Source organism: Struthio camelus, chromosome 2 (assembly GCF_040807025.1).
Source record: "Struthio camelus isolate bStrCam1 chromosome 2, bStrCam1.hap1, whole genome shotgun sequence".
Lineage (NCBI taxonomy): Eukaryota > Metazoa > Chordata > Aves > Struthioniformes > Struthionidae > Struthio > Struthio camelus.
In genome coordinates this window covers 104,971,250-104,989,723 of record NC_090943.1, presented here as the reverse complement: position 1 = coordinate 104,989,723, position 18,474 = coordinate 104,971,250, and the positions used below count along the sequence as shown (strand labels likewise).

General features: G+C 40.0%; 1 protein-coding gene across 3 annotated transcripts in view; it reads left to right on the top strand.

The window, feature by feature from the left end:
* The first annotated feature begins 697 nt into the window (after positions 1 to 697).
* EXOC2 (exocyst complex component 2) overlaps positions 698 to 18,474 on the top strand; it is a 147,899-nt gene continuing 130,122 nt past the window's right edge. For 2 of the 3 annotated variants that reach the window (XM_068931992.1, XM_068931990.1), the window contains exons 1-2: positions 698 to 832; positions 17,006 to 17,147. In XM_068931992.1, the coding sequence (XP_068788093.1) occupies positions 17,030 to 17,147 (118 nt within the window). In that variant the 5' untranslated portion in view covers positions 698 to 832; positions 17,006 to 17,029. Of the gene's footprint in view, positions 833 to 15,403; positions 16,519 to 17,005; positions 17,148 to 18,474 lie in introns of those variants that run through there. The other variant, XM_068931991.1, reaches the window with a different exon arrangement.

The following is an 18,474-nucleotide window of genomic DNA, read 5'->3' as shown; positions in this document are numbered from 1 at the left end:
CAAGAAAACCAACCGCCCCACCAACCAACTGCCCTGCTCTCCACCCCCACGCATGTTTCTTCTTCCCCACCTTCCTCCCGCACACAGTCAAACAGCCCCCAAAGTCCCAGGCCCGGAATCTCATGCCAAAAACACGGAGGTCCCCAAATTCCACACACTTCTGGAAGAATTTCTGCTTGCTGCAACCTCGATACAGCGCTCGGGGAAAACCAAATCTTTATTATTGTTACTTCTATTACGTTTTGTGCTTTTTCATTACTCTGTTTCACCTCCTTTTCCACAAGAGGACCAACTCTTGGTGCTCGACGGCACCTTTATTTGCTGGCTGCTTGTTTCCAGTGTGTGCGGGGGGGTGAGGGGAAGGGAGGTGTGGGGTGTGAAGCGGAGCACGGCGGGGGGTGGGTTTGGGGTGTGCAGGACGGCAGGTGTGGGCTGTGAAACTGTGGGGTGTGAAGTGGTGTGGGGGGGGCAGGTGTGGGGTGTGAAGCGGTGCGTAGGGGGCCGGCGTGGGGTGCGTGGGTGGATGTGGGGGGCTTGGGGTGTGCGGGGGGCCGGTGTGGGGTGCGTGGGTGGATGTGGGGGGGGCCGCAGCCAAGGCTCCCTCCACCAGCCCGACTCCGCCAGACGCCACGGTCTGCGCCTTTAAGGGGGCGGGGCTTGGGAGCACGACGGCCGTTGGGAGCGGCCGCTTCTCCTCGATTGCTCCGGGTTCCATCGATTTTATCGGGCAGCGGCTGCAGGTGCCTGTGTCTGCCGGACGCGGAGGCGCTGCTGGGAGCGGAGCTGCCCCAGGTGCCGGATACAAACTCGGCGGCAGCGGCGGCGGCGGCCGGTGAGTGACAATCTGTGGCCTCCCGCCCCCCTGTGCTTCCGCTGGGCTCTGCGGAGCCGGCTCTCAGCGGGGCAGCTCCGGCTTCTTCCCCCCGCTGGGGCGGAGACCGTTGCCCTGCCGTCGGCAGCCCCGTCTCCTTCCTCCCCTCCCGGGGGAAAGGGGGGGGGGTCGGGCTGGCGCCCGCCGGGCGGGGTTGAGTGCCGCGTTCCAAGCCCCGCCCCTGCCTCGGGAGCGGGGACGGAGGTGCCGTTAACGGCCGTTGGGGCCGGGGCGGGGGGAGGTGGAAGGAGTCGTTTGTTCTCTGCCGTCTCGCGCTTTGAGGCCTCCCTCGAGGCACCTGCTGGCTCCGCCCCGCCCCAGGGGTCCGCCGCTACCTGTCCGCCCCGGCTTGTCTGCCTGAGACTCGGCCCTGGGCGGGGGGAAGGGGGACGGCCGGGCCGCCTGGCGGGGGAGGGAAACTGTGACTGCCCGGCTTCAGCAGCCCGCCTGCCCTGCCCTGCCCCCAGCCAGCTGACGGGAGGCAGGGCACCGCTGACAGGGCAAGGAGATGCGGGCTCGTTTGCGGCCCCTCCGGGAGGGGAGGGTGCGCCCGCGGTGTCTTGCTCCCAGCTGGGTGTTTGTGTGGGGGACGGTGCCCGGGAGAGGTTACACTCGAGCCAGGTAGTGCTCTGTCTCGGCTCTATACCGAGAGGGAGCTTGTGAGGGAGCTCTTTTCGGGGGCTTGTGGGACAGGCCCTGAAAGCCTGCGGACAGAGTGTCATGTAGAGGGTTTTACCCGTTTCATTCCTCACAATGGTCTCTCGGGAACACTGTAAAGTTGCTTCTGTTCCGCCTTGGTTATACCCTGAACTGAGACTTGTCTAGAACGACCTTAAATTATTATTGTGACCGTGTTGGGCACGGGCAGTAGAGGAAATAAGCAGGGGAGGGCACGGTCTGACTCCTGAAGAGCTGGTTACTCGAGGGTCTGATTTCTTAAATCCACATTCAGTGGTACGGCAAGTTTTCAGAAACTGCTTACCGAAATAAATGCACAATTAGGCAAATATAATAAGAAGACAGTATAATGTAGTTTGTTTGGAACAAACCAAAATAGCATATAATGATTAAGAGATGATTACTATCATTGATAACTAACTGGTAGTGATACATTGCCTCCACATGATACATTTTTTTGTGACCTTTTTTTTTCTTTTTTTGTCCTTTCTGCCCAGATGTAAATTTCTCCCTCACTTGGACAGCATTGCAGTCCAGAAGGGTCTATGAGCTGGTGACCAAACGTCTTCCCTCCCTGCTTCTCCAATATTTTAACTGGGAAGCTGAATAGGATATTTTTTCAGGGGGAATGGATGTCTGAGCACGGGAATGACCCTGTTTCCAAAGGAGAGCTTGTCATTCTCTCCAGGTTCACTGCTTGCTCTTTGTTAGATTAACAGTTTTTAACTATATACTAGAAAGCTTTGAAGTGAAAGCCAATAAAGTATTAAGCAATCTTAGCTCTGACAGACCATCATATTAAATCTAAAGTATGAATATCCACACTTTAAATTTTAGTTTAAAATAGTAGTCTTATTATAACTTCCCTGACTTTCTGATCATTCTTAAAATAAGTAAACTTTTTTCTTCCTGTAATGATTTGTGTGTGTTTCAGTACTATAAACCTTTTGGTTTGAATTTGCTTTTGATAAAGTCATCAGAATAGTTAAAGGGCTTCTTTTTTTTTTTTTTTTCTCTAAAGTGCAGATGAACAACTTTGTGACTTAGGAAAAAGGTCTATTTTCTTCTTCAGGTGAAGAAGAAAATAGCTGTTTGATTCTTGCTATCTGTCACAACTTGCACTGACCCAGCAAGAAGCAGCAAAAGGCGTGCCCTGCTGCTGCGTTCTTTCCCATGGATAGCTTAGTTTACAGTTTTTGTGGTTTATGCCCGCCCTCGGAAAATGATGCTTTTACTCATATGGGATTTTTGTTGTCTTAATATTCATATGAAACAGGATGCGATTACTTTCTTTATGCTAGTGTGACTTATGTCAGTAAAAATGCCACTAATTTACATTGTAATGCCAAGTTTTTTTTCCTCTGTATGGGAAATTTAGTCTTTTTAGTATGTGTCAGAGGTGAAGCTATTTAATTAAAGCATGTTACCAATCAAACGTGTGTGTTTTTTTTTTTTTTGATACAGTAAGGTAGAGTTGTCTTGGGTTTTCATGGTCTTGGTTCAGTAAATCACACTTTTTCAGAGACTTAGTTCAGACACTTAATTCTTTTATATTTGCTTTATCAGAAATTCGTAGTAAATAGCCTAAGCAATGGACATTTTTCAAAATCAATCAAAAACTCCTTTTAAGTCTAAGTCATTAACTTAAACAGCAAGAAATAACTTTAATAACTAATTCAACACCTTGTCCTTTGAGCAGTGTTTTTGTGTGCGCGTGGGGAAACTGGTTCATTTTCAGTAAAAGAGGTAACTAATGTTCACAGAATAATTTTGAATCTGTAGCATTCAGATCTTAGTATTTTGAGTAGCAGGATTTCTTGCAATTCTGAAGCATTTTTTTTTTTTGGTAGCTGTTGAGAGTTCTTGAGGCAAAAACAGACAATAAAGATATAACATGTAATCTACTGATAGTTTGCCCAAGGTCCCATTAGAAAGGATCTGTATCCACTGATAATTAATGCAGTTTGTTCTTATGCTGCTCCTCCCAATGAAGTTGAACTAAAGCAATTAAGTGGGTAGACTAGAAACACAGAGTCCACGGCCTCTTAGTGGTGAAAATTTTAAGGTATGTTGTGTTAAACCTTACTTTAATTTATTTCAATGTATTTATTCATTTAGCTGTAAATTCAGTACGTCTTAAGCACTACACTTGGAAATAAACGTCAATTTTGAGTTACTTTAATTCTATTCCTTCTGGTCTTTACCCCTGAATCTACTTCATTAAAAATAAATAAATAGAAATTGCAATAGGATGGTGACAGAAAGCTGAATGTAAAAGGTGTTTTTAAAAGCATGGATGCTGACAGCTATTCAAAGAATACATGAAACAATGTCCAGTTTTGTATTCCAGCACAAAACAGGCCTATGAAAGTCTGAGGGACATTACCTGCTTGTATTTTGAATGGCTGTATGTCACTACTTAGTTATGTAAACAAAGGTACATTTAAAAAAAAAAAAAAATTCCACACAAGAAGTTTGTAGTACTTCATTTCAAAATGAAGGACTCGAAAATAGCATTTAGAAGAATGCATGTGTAATGCTGCATTTATTTCTGAGAGCTTCTCAGTAAGAGTGGAACCTGCTGGTGTACTTAAAAGTCAGCTGAAGGTTCAAAATCTTCTGAAAGAACAGCTAAGTAAATATATTTCAGCAGTAATAAGACATTCACTCTTCAGCTTTTCTTTGATTTGTCTTAGACTGTCTACTTTCTGTAAATCTGTGGTGTGTAACATTGTGTTTCAAATCGCTTTTTCTAAGAATAGGGAAAGGGTGCTTGGCAGTGAAGGAGATTTTGTTTGCAAAGGTGCTTGTAGGATGAAGGATGACTAGATAGTGCATGCACAACAATCTGTGTTTACAGCTCACAAAGTATCAATTCAGAGATAAAACTGATCTAAATTGTCTTTATACCTTAATCTGGAATTTATTCCCTATTGCTTATGTGTCTGTACTTCAGTTCAAAAGCAATTGGTTTGCAACTTGTTCTCCTGGTGTCAAAACTCTAGAGGAAGAGGAAAGGACAGGAGGGAGAATCTCATTCTGTGATCTTCTAAGAAAAGAAACCTGAAGCGATTTTTCAAAAAAAAAAATTGAGTAATTATATAAACGTGTAAAAAAAGGATTAATTGCATGATTGGTATGTTGCAGTTTGGAATAGGAAAAATAATCTTAAATATTTAATGTTTTAAGGAAAACTAAACTGAAGATCTCTCTCTCTCCAGTGTATTTTGAGTATAGGGAGAAATTATTTTTATGTTTACTTTTTATATTATTTAGAAAGTATTTAGTGCCTTTTCTTTAAAAGGAAATTGATCAGTAGCCTTTTTTAAAAAAAGAAATGTTAACTAATCAATGCAGACATTAAGTTCGACATTTTCAGTAGAAAATACTCGGATTGCACTCACAGATGGGTGTGAAATCCTGTGTTTCCTTTCCATGTTTGTTTGTTTTGTTTTTAAGGAAAACAAAACTTCTAAGACAACAAGCCCTTAATGGATCTATTTTTCCCTTGACCTTAAGGGAACTACAGATTTCCAGTTTAATTCTCAAAAGCAGACTTTAGACTGTATTCCACAGAAGCCAGTGGAGGAGATTCTGGCAATGCAAAAGTCTCTGTGAATCAGCTAAGTCTAAATATACCAACATTTATATTGTTATACTTTGTAATTTTTCTTTCACTTTGTGCATCGGTGTAAAGTAATGTACTCTGTATTTGAAAGTTCCCCATATGCTTTGAAAAGTCTTTAGCAGTTATATGTTTAGTGTTAGGTTAAGCAAAAGTTCCTTTTTAAATGTTCACTTGTTCAAATGTGTATTGCAGATAAATATAATTTTTAAAGATAATCCCCAGAATTCTCAATTAAAAAAGCAGTAACCTTAAATTTTATATTTTAGAACACTTTATATTTTGTAACACTTCAAATCTCGTGTTTTCAACATATACCCCTTGCATCTTGTTGGAAAAGTGAACACAAGTGTTTTTGGCAAAAATCTAAGGAGCTACACAGAAAGATGATGTATTTTTGTCATGTTTCCCTTTCATCAGTATGGAAGGCTATGGAACTTCCATTCCTCACAAGACAACTTCAGTACTCTGGAAACACAGTAATTCCATACAGGAGATGGGATTTTAGGTGGGTGACTGCAAATAAAGATTGAGACTATGCAAGCTATAAGCAGTCTGAAGTATGGTAGAAAAATACCTGTGCACCCAGGCTGTCAGACAATGAAATACTTGCACATGTTTTTGATAATACGAACGGGAAAAGATACTATAGTGTAAGGCTTGAGTGCTTTCCTGAGCTGAGAAAGGGGCATGTGAGAGAGAGCGTGGAAAATACAGGAGTCTCAGTAACACGAGTGCATTTCTTCTCCTTCTAAATATTGTTGAAACAAAAGAAGCTGCCAAAAAACTCACACTGCAGAGATTAAATGTAGTATTGCAGTCCTACCTACAAGAACAAAAGTTAAAACTCCAACCATGCATGCTGTGTAATTACAGTGATTATATAGTGTCTAATAGTGTTTTTATAAAGAATAATTTGTATGGTTATAGGGCTTAGGAAAAATCTATGGTGTCTTGTTTTGTTTTGTTTTTTTTTTGGGGGGGGATGCCAATCCATTGAGATTTATTTATTTTATTTTTATTTTTTGACCTTCTGGATCTTTCTGAATGTATTTGCATAAGCATATTTGAAAATTTTTGAGGCTAGAAGTACTGGTCTCTAATTTCTGCCTGTGAATCAGATCAGATAGAGAGGAGGGATGATGAGAGTATTAAGGTTCTTTACCGTTGTCCTAATGACAAAAAAAAATCTACAGAAAGTTATAAATTATTTAGAAGCTCAGAACAGAGGAGAGATGAATGGTTTAAGTGGATGATAGTGAGGGGCATGGCTTCTAGGTGAAGCAAACTTTTACTGGCTGTTAGAGGTAGAAGTAGGTGTAGGAAAACATTAGTTTTGTGAGAATTTAGAAAATAATGTAAGATTTATGGCCATCTGCAGTATGTTTTTGTGTAAAGCTGGGGGTTCTTTTTATATTTATATATGTTCATTTGCTTAAGATTTTTCTTCAAAGTGTTATTAGATGATAGTGATGCTTCACCTAATAAATGTAAAAGCTCTTAATCAAGTAGGTGACAATTTCTGGAGAGTTACAATGCAATTTATAATCAAAATAGGGAAAACTTTTGGAAGAAACATCTATGTTCAGACTTTCTTTGTTTACATTTTCTTCTGAGCTATTGCTCTTCTCTAGCCAACTCAGTGTTACCAGAACAGACCTTCAAAAAAACTTAAATTGGTCTGACTTAAGAGCTGGTAATCGAGAAGGTGCTGTAACATTGAATATGTTAGCAAAAGTGTTTGCTAATCCACAAACTGGTATAGAACAGTATGTAGGTTTAGTTAACAAATTGGGGAAATAATTTATTTTCAGTATAAAGTTATGGAACTTCTAAGCTAACTTTTTGAAAATGTTGTCTTTTGTAAAATGGACAATTTCTTAAATTTTTCATCAGATTTTCTGCAGCAAAAATATCCTAATCCAAGCTTATAGGGCTAGTATTGACACTTGGATTATTGCAGTGTGGATGATCTTGTTGAATATGGATAGTTGGCACATGGGGATTATTATTTAGGTAAATAAATTTTGAGAGATGGTGAAGATGTGACTGTTTGGTTCTGGACTATTTGATTATGTATGTGTATTGAGTTGAATGTGTGTACGTGCTGGTGAGTTTGATGGAGGAGGTGTGTGTGTTGGTGGTGGCAGAGCGGCGAGAAGGGAAGGGAACACTTATTTTTAAAGTAGACTATACCTAAAATAGATTTTATTAAAGTGCTTCTGCTTTTTCTGTTTGAACAGGTGATACAATCAGCAGATGAAATTATTTTTCCACACAAAAGAAACAAAGAGACACCCTAAACCTAGCCCTTTAAAAGGTTCTGTTAATCTATACAATAGATAAATCACCTCTTAAATTTGTTTTTAGGGTTTACTGTTTTTAGTTCTTGCTGGTGAGTCCCAAACTCAGTATTATACATGATCTCATTAATTTCATTGAACTTATTTATAGTGTAAGGTATTAATGAACAAAACTTCATTTTACAATAGAACATTTTTGGAAAAATTCAGCATTTGAATGTCATAATCTCATCTGTAGTTAATTGTTATTTGGGAATCTTTTCTCTTCCCCAGATAAATAACGTATCAAAATTCCTGAATTAAAATCATTTAAATATACAGGTTGGTGAGATGTGTCATATCTGATATGATGCTGTCATTTAATATATGCAATGAAATGGATTTATACTGGTCTTTTTTTTTTTTTTGACATGTGATAGAAGGTTAATTGATGTTAAATGGATGCTTTGTTAGCCCTTCGTCAGCTACTAAACTAGTACAGAAGGAGTGCAAATCATTACTACAAAAGGCCAAGACCAGTATGTTTTCTTAGTGAGGTTTTATAGGTCTTTTTGTTATCCCTTCTTTCTTTTCCTCCTTCTTAACCACACAAAACATAGCCAGCTGTAATGATAGGAGGAGAGAGAGCAAGCAGTTTTTCTCCAGATACATGTGCGTGCGCGCGCGCGCACACACACACACACACACACACATACACACGTGCGTGCATGTGTCCCCTCTGCCCCCCCTTTTCCTCCTCATACCCCAGCAGAGTGACAGCTTCTAGATGTTGCGTGCGAGTGAGTTCAGCTGGTGCTGTGTGGTCTGGGTGTGTGGTCTCCAGCTCAACCGAGAGGCTGCTAACAGGGTGGATGAGAGAGAGCAACACTGTTTACTTTAATTTATTTCGGATGCCGGAACTGTGCCCAGAGTTTCTCCTGAGCTTGATTCCACAGTTAGCGGTGTCAATCCCTCACAGCTGCAGTGCAGTCTGAAATATGCACTGAACTCCTCTAGCGAGTGCTTTCACAGCATCTGCTTCGGGTCCAGCCTTTTAATCCCTTGTGACTCAGAAATGTTAATGGTATTGCTGAGTGCTGTGATTATTTTGCTTTCACTATGTCAAGATATATGGCCATGAAGATGTACCTTGCTGGATTTAAGTAAAGCAGGACATCTAAGATATTGATGAAATATGCAAGTATAGCCATTGGGAAAAAAAACTTACTCCTTGTCTGCTCTAAAACAAAAATCTCTAGTGCAGACTTCACGGCCGATTGGAATATTCAGTGGCCCTTTTAAATAGAGAAGGACATCATGTCATTTAATACTCGGTCTTTATTTTTTTCCCCCTCTGTAATTTGCCCCCTTCATCTCAAAACTTGTACACCTTTTGAATTTGAAATTGATTTTGGCATGTAACATTGTTCTGTAGGTTAACATGTTTGTCAGTGTTAATATTGGCTTGAATCAACATGCCGGATATGACAGACTAAGACAAATGAGGCTTTGTTTTTTCTGTGCAACAGTGAAATTACCGCCTTTTTTGTGTTTCTACATCTTTTCATTATAAGTAGCTTAGTGATGTTTTGAAGAGTTTTTTTTTCCCCTAAATGTAAGATTCATGACCATTTCTTGTTTAAATTGACAAGTCTTCTTTTATTATTTAAATAAACATGCATAGATTCTTAATATCACTTGGAATTTCAGCATTGTTTGGCTTATTCACTTCCCAGTCTTTTCTGGCAGGCTTGCAGGAATGGGCTTTGTATTATTAATGCAGTGTTGAAGGCTGTGGAAATTCTAGGGCACTGAAGATCTCCAGAGGGGTTAATAAATGTCAGTTATTTTCACAGTGCTGCTTTTTGGATACTTTTAAATCTTAGTTTATGTAGATTGTCTGTCTGAATTTATATTATTGGGAAGATGAAGCACAGAAAAGGTTGCAATAGTGTTTTTCATCATTTTTGTAATGGTTTTGAATACAAACATGTAGGAAACTTTTTGCTTTGTTGTCCTTCTCAAGGTCATTTGCCGTGTTGCTTCACTGACTGTTGTAGTGTTGTACTTGGGGGGACTCTTTGGGTTTCTAGTGAAAACAAATTATTAGATTTATTTAGTAGAAGCACTAGTTTGTGTAGTTTAAGGAGAAAAGGCCATCACCTAGGTTCTGGAATCTGAGTATTTATTGTTTGTTTAAAAAAAGGGTATTTCATAGATCTGTTCATTCAGAGAAGGTTTAATGCTCTGATGTTGGTGTGATAAGGGTATATAATGTACTGATTTCTGGTTTGTTTGCTTTTTTAAAGGAAACAACAACATCTGAGGCATATTGTGATTTGAACATTGAAGATGCTTTGGTCATTCCAGCTGTACCTGCATCAAAATTTTATAAATCATATGTTCTGTCATATAGTTCATATATGAGAGAGAACAGAAAATTCTTTGATACCTGAAGACTTTCATTCTCTATGTATGTTGTTTTTAGATTGCTTTTAGCTTAGATTTTCTCAGAGATGACAAATAGGCTTGTTCTTCACTTCCTTCTTTACAACTTGCAATTCCCTCTGCCAGATGACCGTGGCGCTTACGTTGACCTTGATTCTCCCTTGTCTGAGAAAATATTTTAAGTTCAGTGTCTGTGACAAAGCACCTCTGAAAACTTTAACTTAGCTCAGTTTTCAGTCGTTGCAACCAACTTACTGTCCTCTTTTAGAAGCTAGGAACTCCTTTTTAAAACATCTCAACTGCGAATTTTTCCATTGATGAAACTTGTGAGATGCATCTGGTTGTTAATTCGCTTCTAAAGGTCATGCTTGTAGTTTTACTTTGTGATATGAAATTACTTGCCAATGTAATATCCCTGAATCCTGAACTGTTCACTTATTTCATATTTTGCTATTTCTTCCAGAGTAGTAAGCAGTACTATGCTTTACAGAACTGTTCTAGTAGGTAGTGGTGATTTCCTTTGTCTTTGCGTTTCCTCTCTGCTTGTCATTGAAAGTTGAATGTGGAAACCTATTTAAAAATTCTCAAACCAGGTGAAGATTTACAAAAGTCAGAAGAGCAACTTGGCTTATATTTTTTCCTCATGTTGGGCCCTATTTTGTTTCTTCATTACTCTTTCTTAAAGTGGCTTTTCTTGGGATAGAGTGAAGACATGCCCTCTTTTGCAAGCTTGTAATGTTCGAAACTGTCTGTGTGACTTTCTGGAACCAAACTTTTGCGATAGGACGGTTTATTTGAGAAGCTCATGTAAAGACAAGAATTATGTTTATTAAAGACATTTTTCAAGATGGCTTTGTTGTAGGTGGTCTTCACGGAGGCTTTCTAACTCCTTGCACTTCATAACAAGAATTGTGACAGAATAATAGAATAATATGGTCAAGATCATGGGAGCAGTCAAACAGATGTCATCCGTGTTAAACTATTGAGGAGATACTGTGAGGAAATGAAGTTTAAGGGAAAAAAAATGTGGGGAGGGGGGAGTGAAGAAAGAAAGAGGCCTCTGTTAGTGTAAAGAATATTGTCTACTGCGAGAGCGGACTCTTGTGAACACTTCTTCAGTAAGCCTGTCTCCTCAGAAGAAATGTCTTGTGTAGAAAGACTGTCTTTATGCAGCTTCCCCTAGACCATATAAAAAGCAGTCATTCACCAAGAAGGGTGAATTTTATATTTTTATCTATATCTATATAGATATAGATAGATATAGATATATATGTAAAAAATTGAACATTATGAATATATATGTAGGAGGAAGCCTCTCTGGACACTTACCATAATACACATTCTCTAGGACACTGTATTTTTCAGGGTTTTAAAACTTGGGATTCTTGCGGAGAGGAGGAAAAAATTGATGCTCTGAAGACAACATAAGCAGAAAATACTTTCCACTGTCTGGCAGCATAGTTTTGGGAATACTTATTAACAAGACATTTTTCTTTTCCAAGTAGCATTTATAAAGCTGATGAACAATGAACTGTGTAATAGGTTTTCAGTTTAGGGCAGTGTATAGAATTGCAACTAAAGTTCATAATTGGACTAGTTAGTGTACTTTTTCATAATCCAAATAATTTTTTTCAACTTTACCTTAAAGATTTTAAAAGAATTAGAAACTTGATTTGGGGGCATAGAAACATGCTGTTTTATCTTCTTTGTAGCACTTAAGGTTAGCATCAGAATAAAATCAGTTCACAAATGCTTGTCTGTAATGCAAGTGGATGGTCTCTGTGTAACTTATAGTGGACCTGTTTTCCGTGTAAGATATTCAAACCACACTCAGCAATCTTCGCATATAGGATCTGCTTCCCAATAAGCAGTCCAGTCATTTTGGCTCTTGACATATTTGTCAAAGAGAAGAAGGAGTGGAAATACTATAGATGAATGGAAGGCCCCCAAGCATTTGTTTGATCTTTGTGGGCAGGGTAGAATCCATGGAGTACCTTACGTACTCTTTTAAATAAATGAAACCAATTGCTATTTAAAAAAAAAAAAAAAAAAAGGTAACAGAACATCTCAGTCCCATAGTGCTTTTGTGATGTGTTGAGATTTACTATGGTCTTCTCAGTCCAGTGAGGTATTTTAAAGCAATTCTGCAATAAATATGGGAATACTTCAGAAGGAATATTAGACTTGAGGAGGCTCAGTGTTTTTATTGAGTTTATTCAGCTCATCGTGAAGAGCGATCTGGTGCCCATTTCTCAAATCCAGAAAAATATGTTGTAATATTACTTCTGAGTTTTGGTATTAATTCAAACCAATTACCTGTATGCCTAGACATTTTAAAAGAAACAATAGCTGCAATGCAAGGAAATCATAATATTTGGGGAGGAGGGGAGGCAACCAAGTAATACCAACATAGCTTCTATTCTACTACTTTTCATCAGGATTCTTTCCTCTCAATATTACTGATGAGTTCCTAAAGTTTGCCTTTTTTCATCCGTGTTAGAGATTAATAGTCTATATAAACCTCTATTAAAATATTGCTCAGAAGTAAAAATGGTGTTCAGAGTCATCTCACTGAGACAACATTTGCTGCTTCCTGCAGAGGTTGGCTACGTGTGGATATGAGGAGGTAACCCCACTGGGTCTTTACAGCTGTTGCACATCTTCCAGCTCTGCTGAGGGTATGTGAGGAAAGCTGGAAAGACTATGTAGTTAAGCCTGTGAGGGATATATGTGATTTAGCTTTCTTTTCTTAGGCAAATTATGCAACTGATGATTCTTTTCTGCTGATCTTCTTTGCACACAACTAGAGAGGAAACCTTGAATTCTGGAAGGTCTGAACTTCTATCTGTATGCACCTTGTAATGTATAGGAATAAACAAGACTTTCCCTGACTTTTGGTTGCTCCAGGCAACATTAGGTTTAGAAAAGGGAGTTGGAACATTTGTTTGTATTGAGGTGCCCATTGTTTCATCAGGTGAGATAACACAGCAAAGGAAGCCATCTCGGTCCAGTACAGGGCAGATGAGCTAGGCAAGCCACGTAGTTCCCAGACTGGGAATCTTAAGGGAAGACTGGCTCTGTAGATTTTGCCTACAGAGAGGAAGTGGAGCAATAGGAGTTCAGGTCGTCTGTCTGAACAAGGTGATTGGGGGTAAGAAACAGGAGATAAGGAAAAGGAATTATCAAGGTGTCAGGATTTGAAGAGCGTATTGGAATGTATTGGAAAACAAAACAAACCCCCTTGACCTTATGGATAAGAAGGCAGAAGGAAAATCTGACAGGATAGGAGCAGGAAATAGTTCAGCTGCAAAAGTAGGTCTTAGTCTCAGATTTGAAATGAGGCAGAGACAGGCTCTCTCTGTGCGAGGAAGAAAATGGTGCTGGGAAAGAAATAGAACTAGGGCATAAGGAAGCAGGAGATAGGGTGCTCTGCCTACCAGAGTACAACCTTCTTTTCTGTATCTGGGTACTACTGCCAGCTCATGTCTTCGTAATCTGCTGATATTGTCCTACTCTCCTTCGGTGTTGTTCTGCAAGGCTGTAGATTACATCTGTAGATTACTCCTCCAGCGTTACGGTAGACGTGAAAAGTTCCAGCGTTTTACATACTTACTTATAAGAACATCTATATGATACTACATTGTAAAATACTTTTTTCAGCAGTTTGTTGTTTGCGAAAGCCTGGGAAATCAATATTATACTAAAAACATAATGTACTTTATAATGTTGTGAAGTTAAGGCAGTCTAAAAAAAAAAAAAAATCTGAGATCCAAACGCATATCATGAGTGTTATCATAGGTTCTTACTAGATTTCCTTCGTGTCCAGGGCATTGCTCACATACTACAACTTTCCCAGTTTTTGCTACTTCAGCAGGAATCCACATCTCTTATTAATGGCACACTTTTCAGAGGTAATCTCAAAAATGTCTCTGAAGAAATTAATAGTTCTGTGGTGTTCATAGTATCTGAATGCCTTTTCTGTATTAGTGAGTATAACTTCAAAATACCTTTTGAGATGTGTTGTTGCATTCCTATTTTAAACATGTGAAACTGAAAAAGACTATTAAGATCAACTGTATTTTTAGATTTGAGATTATTATTTAGGACCAAAGTGTTTCAGAGCATTGTATAGCACTTCCTATGTTCAGAGAACATTTCCCATTGACTTTAGTTGTGGCTGTGAACTCTCAGCTCCTCAGATCTGAAGTTGGACACCCGGAAACTGAGAAGATAAAATTGTTACTGGAGAGTTTTGTCATAGAGGACCTCCTATACATCTGTGGTACAGACAGCAATAGAATCCTGTTGAAGGACAACCCTGTTCAGGGGCAGTGTGGAGATCTCCTGCCTTTCCAGTTTCCATCTTCATTTTCAGTGTGCTTTCTAACTTAAGAAAATGAATCGGGAGTTTTGTTGGTAACAGCCTCTGTCATCTTTCTGGCAGGTTGTCATACGCTGAAAAAGGTGGAGAGGTTCTCTAGAAGCATAGTGTTTGATTCTACAACTGCTGTGTTTTGTAAATGCAGAAGAGACTGAAACAAAGATAACTTACTCTCTTAATTCTGGCATTTCCAAATGCAAGTGCTTGAAAACTGCAATTTTACTGTAGCATTTTGTTCAGGGTACTTTACAGAGTTTCATGGACTTGGTTATTTGCAAGTAGAAATAGAAAATATACCTTGATCCAAAGGTAGAAAATTAAAATATATTGGAGACACCTATGGTGCTTGGCTGACATTCCACATGTTTCTGACCAGCTTTTAAAGTTGTAGATACTGAAGTGTTCTATTTATGCATCTATGATTTCTGAATACTCAAGTCTTTCATCATACTTTATGGGGTTTTGGGGGGTTAAGAAATGCTTTTTTTTCCCATGGGTTATGTCTGAGTGTTACCTTTCTATGGCGGATAAATTCCTATTAGAAACTAGTTGTAGATTGCTTTACAGGGTTCCGAATGAGATTTTTACTTGGAATTTTAAATATGCTGTTGTGTCTCAGTAAAAGAATTCAGCCATCATGAAATGGAATAGATGATACAGAATTACCGTGGGAGTCCTTAAAAGAAATTTTATCTTGTGCCTGTCTTATGACTTCTGTAGTACTGGTGTCCCTATGGGCAGGCTGTGTGTGCCAGAAGAATTTTAAATGTGGAGAAATTGGTGGGAGCTAATGTGCTTCAGGCCATACTCATCTGTTCCGTGTGTTTGCAGAGCTGTGCAAAGGAGACTGCTAACAGGCAACTAGAATTCATAATCGGTTGCATAGTGAATTGAATGCAGACTGCAGGACATGGGTACTAGGTTGGTGTTTCTATTGTAGAGATAGTTAAACTGGTTTGAGTTGCCTTCTAGCTTCATATACAAAAAGAAACTCATCTGGAAATGCTTCTCCAATAATTTTGTGTACATTTACGTTGATCAGTTGGGCTATTATTTATTTTATTGATGTTCTCTGTTAGTATAGTGTCTCTCAGTATGTTTTACTTCTTTCAGCTTATATAAACATCGATGCATTATACAAACTAGTGCTGGGGATTCCCTCCCTTGGGAGTGTGTGTGCGCCAGTCAGTCCCCTTTTGATGGGATGGTAGTCCAAATGTGTGAACTTAGTTTAGCAATACAATAATAACTTTCTAATAGAGGAGCAAGGCTTTTGACACTGTCTCCCATCACATCCTCCTAGGGAAACTCAGGAAGTGTGGGTTGGATAAGTGGAGGCTGAGGTGGATTGAGAACTGGCTGGATGGCAGAGCTCAGAGGGTTGTGGTCAGTGGCGCAGAGTCTAATTGGAGGCCTGTAGCTAGCGGTGTCCCCCAGGGGTCAGTCCTGGGTCCAGTCTTGTTCAATGTATTCATCGATGACCTGGAGGAAGGCACAGAGTGCACCTGCAGCAAGTTTGCTGATGAGACTAAACTGGGGGGAGTGGCTGATACACCAGAAGACTGTACTGCCATTCAGGGGGACCTGGACAGGCTGGAGAGCTGGGCGGAGAGGAACCTCCTGAAGTTCAACACAGGCAAGTTGTAGGGTCCTGCACCTCGGGAGGAATAACCCCAGGCACCAGGACAGGCTGGGGGTTGACCTGCTGGAAAGCAGCTCTGCAGAGAAGAACCTGGGAGTCCTGGTGGACAAGAAGCTGGCCAGTAGTGTGCCAGCACTGAGCCAGCAGTGTGCCCTTGTGGCCAAGAAGGCCAATGGTCTCCTGGGGTGCATGAGGCAGAGTGTTGCCAGCAGGTGGAGGGAGGTGATCCTGCCCCTCTCCTCAGCCCTGGGGAGGCCTCACCTGGAGTACTGTGTCCACTTCTGGGCTCCCCAGGACAAGAGAGACATAGAGCTCCTGGAGTGAGTTCAGCAAAGGACTACTAAGATGATGAGGGGACTGGAAGATCTCTCCTATGAAGAAAGGCTGAGAGAGCTGGACCTGTTCAGCCTGGAGAAGAGAAGACTGAGAGGCGATCTCATCAGTGTGTACAAGTATCTGAAGGGAGGGTGTCGAGAGGATGGGGCCAGTCTCTTCTCCGTAGTACCCAGTGACAGGACAAGAGGCAACGGGCACAAACTGAAGCACAGGAAGTTCCACCTAAACCTGAGAAAAAACTTCTCGACTGTGAGGGTGAGTGAGTGCTGGCACAGGTTGCCCAGAGAGGGAGTGGAGTCTCCTTCGCTGGAGATATTCAAAAGCTGCCTGGACGGGATCCTGGGTAATGTGCTCTAGAGGACCCTGCTTGAGCAGGGAGGTTGGACTAGATGATCTCCTTCTAACCTCAACCGTTCTGTGACTGAGCAACAGACCCATTTTAAATGTAGTATCAGTGTTTTGGGATATGTATATTGTTTCATTGAGTATTGTGAAAGTTTAGGATTTTTTTTTTAGTTTTACAGTTCAGAACTGGAGATATACATAATTTAAAAAATTAAATGAAAAGAAAGTGTAGTTATTCTGCATTGTTTGGTGAATATGTGGCAAAAAGGGTTTTGAGAGTATCTGTTTGTATTTACATTCATGTTTTTTCTTTCATTTTATAAGAGCAGCTTAACATTTTTTATAATTTTTATATAATATAATTATTGTTTTTAAGTGATTACTTCTTACTGAACAGGTGAACTAACTGAAGAGAGACATCATGTCTCGAGCACGGCAGCCCCCGCTTGTAACTGGCATCTCTCCCAACGAGGGCATCTCATGGACAAAAGTGACAATTAGAGGAGAAAACTTGGGAACTGGGCCTACAGACCTTATAGGTAAGTTGGAGAGAGGAGGGGGAAAAAAAAAGTGTGTGCTGCATTTGACATTTTAGAATGTTTTGCACTTGAATCTCTAAATTCAAGGATGCTCCCCAAAGCATAACAAATTAAAATGGCCATAATTTGTTAAATGGACTTATCTGACTCAACATCCTTTACCGAACACTAGCTAAGAACAAATGCCTATGTGAGCATATAAGAAGAGGGTAGATGTAGGGATGTGCTCCTTGATTACTTTTTCGGGCATTGAGAATTTGCAGCTTGGCAACTTTCCAGTCAGAAGTGTTTTCAGTGTATTGAGAAAGTCACTCAGCATTGCTGGTACACTAATTGAATTTTACACTAATTCAAGTATCTGCAGCAGTCTCGGACAAGGAGAGTAACAAAATTTAGCTACAGACTGTGTGAAGAACAGTCTCATCACTTTGTATTTTTAACTGGGTAGCTTAATTTGAATCATCATAGTTCTTGCATTGGAAGGGGGAACAAGCAGTTCTCCCCTATTTAGTCTCTAAAAGATTCTCATGGCCTTAGATCTTGATCACCACTGCTCTCAGTTGCCTCTTTTCCAGGCGGAAGAATCCTAGCTTACTTATTTTTTTCTGTGTATTCTGTGTGCATCTTTTAGGATGTTTTTGTTGTTGTTCACTGAATTTCAGCTACTATTTTGTAGCACTATTTCAGCTACTATTTTGTAGTGCAAAACAGATCTTATGAGACTGAGTGCATGGAGTTTTTTCCAGCTTTACTATCTTAAGTAGCCTGAATAGATTAATAGCATCAAGCTTTGTAACCTCTTTGTTCACCCTCATTTCTAATCATTTATGAATGTATTGAATGGCAGAATTCCTAGCACGTGTCCTGTAGAAACGTTCCTGTGTGAAAACACACCATTTATTCTGTCTGTTTCCTATCTTCTAAACAGTTATTTATCTATTTGAGGATTGTGTCCAATAGCTGCTGCTTAATTTTCTTAAGCCATTCAAGAAGGACTTTGCAAAACCTTTTGAAATCCAAGTTAACTGTAACAGCTGGAATTTCCCATATTCCTTTTCTAAGTTAAGCATATGTATATTCGTGTTAGAGACAATTTGTCTAATTTGTTGTGGAGTCATGTGTAGTCTCTCCCCTGGAGAGTCTACTGGAATTTTATTTGGCTTTGCTAGAAACAACATTTCACCTCATGACTGTAAACCAAGATTCCTGAATTCCATTCTTAGCCATCACAATGAACTTCATGGCCAAGGACAAGCTACTGTAACTTTTCACTTCATTTCAGTTTGCTGACTCTAGAAAGAGGAAATAATATTTTTCTCATCTGCCA